This window comes from Oxyura jamaicensis, chromosome 1 (assembly GCF_011077185.1).
Source record: "Oxyura jamaicensis isolate SHBP4307 breed ruddy duck chromosome 1, BPBGC_Ojam_1.0, whole genome shotgun sequence".
In the NCBI taxonomy this organism is placed as follows: domain Eukaryota; kingdom Metazoa; phylum Chordata; class Aves; order Anseriformes; family Anatidae; genus Oxyura; species Oxyura jamaicensis.
In genome coordinates, this window is record NC_048893.1 from 55,940,492 (window position 1) to 55,948,913 (window position 8,422).

The 8,422-nt window shown below is 36.8% G+C and overlaps 1 protein-coding gene across 1 annotated transcript in view; it reads right to left on the bottom strand.

The window, feature by feature from the left end:
* Positions 1–1,135: 1,135 nt before the first annotated feature.
* Positions 1,136–8,422, bottom strand: part of CRY1 (cryptochrome circadian regulator 1) — a 36,021-nt gene continuing 28,734 nt past the window's right edge. Inside the window, exons 8-14 of the mRNA XM_035340816.1 lie at positions 7,042–7,193; positions 6,732–6,934; positions 5,886–5,987; positions 5,208–5,303; positions 3,988–4,059; positions 3,787–3,894; positions 1,136–1,802 (exon numbers count right to left, since the gene is read on the bottom strand). Coding sequence (XP_035196707.1) covers positions 3,791–3,894; positions 3,988–4,059; positions 5,208–5,303; positions 5,886–5,987; positions 6,732–6,934; positions 7,042–7,193 — 729 coding nt within the window. The 3' untranslated portion in view covers positions 1,136–1,802; positions 3,787–3,790. The remainder of the gene's footprint in view (positions 1,803–3,786; positions 3,895–3,987; positions 4,060–5,207; positions 5,304–5,885; positions 5,988–6,731; positions 6,935–7,041; positions 7,194–8,422) is intronic.

Genomic DNA, 8,422 nt, shown 5'->3' on the forward strand with positions numbered 1-8,422 from the left:
ATATTTCATTTAAATGGCATGATTTCCTTCCAGTAGAAGCTAACAGAAAAAAAAATCCAATAGAATCTTGTCTGACAGAATAAGTCATTTCCTAAAACATACTTTTAGGACTACTGTAGTCTTTTTTTCTTCTCTCCCCTCCAGACTACTTAAGCAAAGAGAAGAATTGTTTATTTTACTGGTTACTTGTGTCACTAAGAAAGCTCTCCACTCTACTTGGATTGAACTGTGGAAAATACTTAGCATCTGTTTCTCCATTCTCAGTGTTAAGATTTTTCCTTGAAGATTAGTCAAAGATTCTCTGCCTCGAGACAAAAAGCATGCTTGTATTTTTTTAGTAGTACTTTTGATTTTGCTATCATTTCCAAATCAGTATGCAAGGATATTTACATATTTTGTAAATAGCAATCTGATTTTGTAATTACAAATCTAATTATCATCTAAAGTCATGGAATATCCAGAATCATGGCCGCTTGTTCTGCACCAAACACAGTGCTGAATATGTTGTCAGCCCATGAGTCTGATCTGAATGATCTCCAAACCAACACACAAAAGTACCCCATGACTGGAAATCAGTCATTTGATACTAAGAACAGATAATTAACTCCTCCCACATAAAAATTAATTGCAGCATCCACTCAAACAGAGAACTGACTGACTTAAATGTTAAAATGTAGTAACTCAGACTGCTTCTTCAGAGATATTAATGGCCTTAGAAAACATTTAGATACAGCTTCTCTAAACATTTGGGACAGATGCAGAGCATTGACTGAGTAGCTAATAAACCTGATGCAGTTTTACAAATCCACATCCTCACAGAACAGCAATTAGCTGCAGTGCAGGAAAGACTGCCAGGCTATCAAGCAAACTCCAAAAAAAATGCAAAACTGGGTTGGGAAGAAACACTTAATCATTTAATGGTAAGAAACATCCGAAGTTCAGAACACACACACACAATTTCAACAAAGGTCCAAATAATTTGTACGGTGTTTTGCTTCAATAGCATGAAACTTGAAGTGAAAGTTAATATACTTCACTGTTTGTGGCTTCCAGATTAAGGCTAAAAATTACATTTCCCTCCTTTTTCCCATTTTGCTTGGAAATATGTACTCGAACAACAGCATACACAAAGACATGTATCCATATACACTTTTTTTATTAACAATGTATGTCATTACTGAACAAGGCAACTGAGAAATACAAGGACTGGACATATACATGAAAATTTTACAATTTGACAAAAAAAATGGCATATGACTTATATACAGATGCAATTAATGAAGGTTACAACTCTACTGTATTTGATTAAACACAGTCCTAAGCACTTACATTATGAAAATTTGAAGTTGATCATATAGACATCAAATTCTGGAATCTAAAAATAATAGCAGTTTAAAAACTTCAAAGCTTTCTATGTCCATCCATTTTACAGAACATCACTACAGCTTTTCCTACTACCATATACATGAAAGATTATCAAAAATATATTGATGGGTCTATCACTAATCATGAATGTTTGTATTTACATTAAGTTAGCAAATACTTCACCAAATAACTTTATATACAAAACTCAATTTGTCCTTTGTGAAAGAGTCATTAAAAAGTTAAAAACCATAGAAATGCCAGTTAGAAACAATGCATTCCAAAAATTGGACTTGTTTACAACAACTGAGAACAATTTAAAATAACTTATGAAAAAGTATGTTGTTTTAGTACAAGTACTCTCACAACTCTTTAGTTGCAATACAGAGTAGCAGAAACTTCATCCTGGGTGTTGAGTAGTATCTTCTCTTGCGATAATGCTGGAAGAAAAAAAAAGTCTTAAGCACTTTGTCATGCAGGCTTTGAAAAAAGGCAGAAATAATTCAAGGAAGAAACACTCTTCCCCCCTTCTCAGTGCAATAAGCCTTGTCCCATTCATACTGGCTCAAATACTCTAAGTTCTCATTTCTTACTCCTTAGAGACCAAAAGGGAAAGGGGAAAAAAAAAAAAAAAAGAAACCCACAGCCTCTGTAGCTTAACACTACTCAGAATGTGCACATCCTTTTGCCAGCAGTGTTTTTGAATATGTTCTTGGCTGATTTTTACATTTGACTGTCATGCTCTCGCAGCATGATTTGAACATCCCTAACAAAATCAGTCTTCTCTGCCGAACTAGGAACCCCTCCAACCTGTCTCTCAATTGAAAAAGAGCTTAGACAGGAACCAGACGTTCACTCTGCAGGCAATTCTTCTACACAGACACGAGCACCTAAGGAATTCTGGAATACAAAACATGGATGCTGAATGAATCTACACATACTAAGGATCAGACATCTACTGAAACACGGACTCTTGTAATTGCATTCCACTCAGACACACTGGAGTTCCAAAATAAAATTTGAGAACAGAGAAGCACGGTTTACAGCACTCCATGTTTGCGAGAAAAGATCCATCAGTTTCTGGGGTCTCAGCTCACTTCTAGAAACAAGGAACAGGCATTATGGAAACAATGCTGTGATTCTTCACTGAATTGAATCAGCGCAATACAATTGTTCATAATGCACTGCAATGACTTTGTCAAAGTGCTGACACCACATAACAAGCAAAATTAGATCTTGCTGTCAAAACCAAATGAAGTAGATTGAATTTCCCTTTTTATCTCTAGAGATGCTGAATGCATTTTCTATACTTGCTGCATGGAATCACTACCTACCAATTTCACCAGTGCCTCACATATTATTTTTCTTCCTTATTCTTCGAACTCCATAATGACCAACTCTTAAACCTCTTTTATGAAAGGTAAGGATGGAATGGCATGTCAGCCACCTTTAATCTAGACAGCCACACTCTTACTGCTGAATCTTGTCCCCTTCTTTTAGACAGACCTCCATTCTTTGGCTTTCCTTATGTCATTACTCTAACATGTCTTGCAGGTCACCCCCCTCACTCCTTTCAACTCATGCTCACTGGGAGAAGGGGTATAACATATTTGGTCTGCTTTTCTCTCTGTACTGTTTGTTCCTAAGTAACTTTATCCAAAACACAAAACCCAGTTAACTTCTCTGTTGATGACTACACACAAATCAAACTCCTTGCACAATTTCTGCTTCTTTCTATGCATTTTTACACCTGTTCACATATATCCAGGAACACGTCCTTCTCCAGATTCAAGTACATTTCACCACAGCTTTCTTGACAATCTTTGTCAATCTGAGCATCCTGCTCAGGTTACAGACCAATGACAAATGCTCAAGTCTTCAAAACATTCTTCTCTCTAGATCTTTGCATCCAATAACTGCAGCAGCATTTTGTACTCTTATTGTGTCTCTCGAAAACATGTACTCTTTAGTCCATTTGTATGTCTAAAACTCATCCAAACTCTGAGACTATCCTTTTAGGCTGTGTTAGTCTTCTGATTCAGGTCACTGTACACTCAGACAGTGCTGCTGACACAATTTAAGGCAAGATGCAGGAGCAGAGAGTAACTGAGGCTACATAAGCAGCTCCGCTAATGTGCAGGAAGCCACAGTTTAACCATGTCCCTTTCCTTAACACCTCAAATAAGGTGTCCAATAACCTCTGGCCTGGTTCTATTTTTGTAACTATTTCCACTCTCATACCTGATCAGCTCTCCAGAGCAAGGATTTTTTTTATTTTATTTTTTGTTCTGTTTGTACAGCACCTCCAGCTGAAAGATCTGGAGCAAAAGTTTAACATCTTTGCACTGCAGCACAGTACACACGGTAAATCTGTACAGGAATTTATTCATTAACAGGATAAATTTAAGGCTTCTCAGTTCTTACCAGTTCAATTTGTGCTCTGTCGCTGGACTTTTGGCCCAATGCTCTGAGTTTCTTCTTCTGGATTTGGACGTTTCCCTGCACTAATGCCAGTACCAAGGGATGTTCTTCCTGATAATTTAAAGCCAGTATTTATATCAAGAATTTATGTCAAGACTCTATTATACTTTTATATATTCAGCTTTTGTTTTGTTTTTAAATTACCTGCTTGCAGTAAGTGTGATTGTTGATTGTCTCCATGGGCATAGTGTAAGATACTACTTGCTTGACAGTAACCTGTTCAGACACAGTAGATATTGTAACACATAAAATCCAGAACTGCAAATCAGTGCAGTAATGTTCCTTACAACAACAAAAAAGAAGCCAATTGATTTGTTTTCCTTCATCAAGAAAAATCCAGAAAAAAAAACATCTTAAATGAAAGAGTTCCTATGCAAAAAAAATCCTCATAACAGCATCTACGGCAATTAAAATTAAATAAATATGCACAGTGAAAAATACAGTATGTGCACGCATAGTTATGCACTGTATTTGTAAGAAACAGAAGAAGTTAGTGTGTTTGAACATTAATATATTCTATGTTGCTACGAATTTTTAATATTTGTACTTCCACGTCTTCTCATCCTTTTTACTATTCTTTTATAGAAATAATAGCAAATGCTTAACAAAATTATGCTGTAGAAAAAAACGTAAGTAAGAAAAAGATTTAATTTTTTTTCTGGCTCGTGTAAACTATCCACTGGCAACCCTGACATAATGCATTATGCATCCCGTGTAAGTAGTGCAAATTAGCAAAAGCAGTTGCAATGATTCTTATTCTGTTGTGGTGTTCTGGATATTTAAACAAAACAGATTACAGTCTTTCATGACCAGTAAACATACGGCGTCTGTTAAGACTGCAAGGAAGAGACAGTTACGCTAAATTTGCTTGCAACTCTGACCTACTACAAACCACATCTTCAATCTCCGTGTAGAGTGACTAACAATTACGGAAACAAATTAAATGAGTATCCACACAAAACTGTGGAAGTTGATTACACATGGAAAGAGTGGTAATGAAATCAGGGAAAAAGATAACATGCAAATTTTGCAATCAAATGCATGAAGTGAAATTTTGTCTTCCAGTATTGTGCATTTGAAGTAGCCTAGAATAATGTTCAATAATTCTGTTTAGTCACACTTGTGATCCCCCCCTTTAAAACAGAAATATTATTCTAGATGAGTATTTGAAAGATAAAAGTGACAAGGCAAGCAAGTTTACTCTAAGACACAATTTTTATGTTTCAAGAACAGAAACAAGGCCAGTTCCAAGTTATAGACAGCCGCTGCCACCAAAATTCATCCATTTTATTTTGATGTTTTGCCTTTTTTTCCATAGCTGCGAGAACTTGGAGATCCTCTACAGACAAGCACTCCTGTAATACCTTGCTGCTGAATTCCACTTGTTCCTGCATGAGAGTCTCCCAGGGCACATGTCTGAACACCAACTGTCTGACCATCGCCAGTTCCCAGTTGAGCTCCTAGTAAGGCAGGAAAAAATAGTAAACATTCCAATTTGGGAATTTAGAGGACGCCCCTCCACCTACACCCCCCTTCAAGAGGTAAATTGAGCATGGCTTTGGGTTTGTTTTGTTTGGTCTTTTCCATTTATTTGTCAGACTACCTCAGAACAGGTCCAAAGTTCTAATGGTTTCAACTTTTCAAATTCAGACTTGCAAATTCAGATGAATGCACGGTAACCTCCTACGAAATGGGTACGTTTGATATGAAAAGTATAAGTAGGCCATGTATATATACACACATACACACACACTGGACTAGACTTCTTTTCTTTAATGGTAAAGTCCACCTTCTGCTGCAATCTGCTTTTTAAATTTGACCAAAAGCCTCAGAGAACATAGAAAACAGTAAATTTTCAGGTCTGTCTTAACCTTTAACAATGAGGAGTCTATAGTATACATAGTATTGAAGATGATGATGCATCAGGGACTTATACAAAGTTAAAAACATCATAGAATTGACTAGAATAGTTGACTTGGAAGTCAACTTCTGACCTGTCTGACCACTTCAGGGCTAAACACAAGTTAAAGCATTTGACTGACCTCCTGCACTACCACAACCAGAAACGCTTTCTCCTGGTGAAAAGCCCATTAGCCCACCATTTCCATTTCCATTTGGATTAGAAGGCACTGTTGCAAGAAGACCTAAGCAATGAAATAAAATACAGACATAAAACAAAAAAAAAAGATTAAATATAGCATGCTTTGTTCCTCATGAGGGCCAGTTCCCTACCCTCACCCTGAGCAGTTTACCTCTATAATAGGAGAACATCTCAATCTCTCCTATTGCTGGGATCTTGCCAAGTAATTTTAGTTCACAGTTACTTACTGGGCATTTTGCACAGAATATTCTGTATAATTTCTCCAATATGAATTAGTTACACGTATTCACCACTTTGCACCGGACTGCAATGCATCCTGATTCAATATCCATCATTATTAGAACAGACTGCTTATAGCCTTCTGAACAACGTAAATGCATGTGGTTTGCTCCTCAGAGCAAAGGGGATGGTTTTTGCTAACCAGGAAGAATGCTATCAGAGGTTGCATCAGCATCTATTTGAGCAACAGCACTTGTACATGGTTCGTAACGTACTCTGTGTGCATTTTCCAACCACTGGTATTAAAACTTAGCTGTACGGAAGTATCACAACACTCACACAACCCAGTTTAACCAAAAACTTCCATAAGGTTTTCCGGACAAGATTTGGAAGCAGTCCAATCGAGCCCTTTTTACAATTCTTGGTTACATCTGATATTTTCATATACTTGGATATACAACCCTGGTCACAACACTGAACTCACACCCAGCTAACCATGACCATGGGATAACGTTATTAATTGCCAGAAGGAGAAAAGTTTTCAAATAAATAAAGCCAATAGCCATACCCAGTCCTCTGTATCGGGAAAGCTGCTGGTAAATTTGTTTCATCCTCTCGATATTCAGACGGCTTGCTTCGGCGTGATTTACCATTGGTTTGGGATAATTAACTCCTATAATACACTTTGCAGCCTTCTGGATGCTCTCTGGGGCATTCCAAGGATCATAGATGTATTTTGCAGGGAAACCTCTAAGTACAGGCAAGTAACGTCTTAAAAAAAAAAAAAAAGAACAATATTTTAAATATCAAGCTAGTTAAGCTATTTGACAGTTTAAGCAACATCCGCAAATTACTGGAACCTCTGGACTGTGAATTACCTGATGTAATCTCCATTTGGGTCAGTTCTTCTGCCAAAACCCACTGGACAGTAGCAGTGAAAAAACTGCTGAAAGAAGGAACTACAGGATAACCACATCCAGCTCCCAGCATTCACACTCCAATCTGCATCAAGTAAGAGCTCTTCAAAGACCTTGAGAAATCAGAGCAACAAGTTAGAGTGAACATAGCACATCTCTGGAACACCTGCATTTTCAGGAGCTGTTCAGAGTCTTGGATTTCAGCAGAGTAAATCCAGCTCTTCCACATGGCAACACTCTTTCTAAACTGGCACATTCACAGACTGCTGAGAACACGAGTACAAACACTTACCTAAGTGGCAAAGTCAAGAACAGAAGTGACTGCACATTTTGGCTTTTAACCTGTAAAAAAAACCTTGCAGACATCTCAGAAAGGTAAGCAAAAAGGTGCAACTTTGGTCTTAAACACATCCTTAAAAAGTAAATCCTCAAAGGATGGCAGGAGTCTGATTACTTGTAAGTGTATTTGTTGCTTTTGGAAGAGCTGCCGCTTCACATTGCAACTTCCTCAAGCTTTGCTAACTTCCACAAAGCAGGAAACACACAAGGCACATTTCTAACTGTCAGTCTAAACACCTCAGCTTGTACAGCAGCTTTCACTAGGCAAGGAGACCTAAGACTAGAAATCAAGAGTTGCAGGATAGTAAAAATATTCAAAAGCTGTGATCTTGAAGGCCACCAGTTAATCTAGTAAATCATGGTTTTGAGGATACACATTTAAGTTCTTGGAGATGTTTACATTAAAAGTAACAAATGAGGAAGTTGATTTAAATTTGGAAGTCAAAACCTCCAAAGTGTTCGTTTCTAGCTCTGATTGTTTCTTACTTGTTAACAGAGACGAGCCTAGTGTGCATAACAAACTTCTTTGCTCACTAGTCATACCACTAACAACACAGGCTAACAAGAAAGAAAGAAGCCTTATTCTTTGAAGGAGAGATCATGAGCCCTTTTGTAAAAACAGCACACTGAGTAGTTCTCAAAACTGACATTTAATACTTATTTTCTGTTCTGATTTTCCTTTCAAGCTTGCATTGTCTTCAAAAGTTTCAATTTTTTCTTTACACTTAGACTCTGAAATTTAATATCTCATTATTGCCACCAGACCTGAAATAATTTTTCCAAAATAAAGTCTCAATATGGCAATACTGTTGAACAAGGATTTCTCTCCATATATTCATGACAGCATTCATACTACAGTATACACTGAATAAATATTACAAAAGTAGCATTGCCTGTATATCTGCATCTACTAGAAAGAAAAGACCTATTTTTTCAAAACTACTTTTCTTTTTCATCTTTTTCTTTCCTTTTTTTTTTTTTTTTTTTTTTTTTTTTTTTTTTT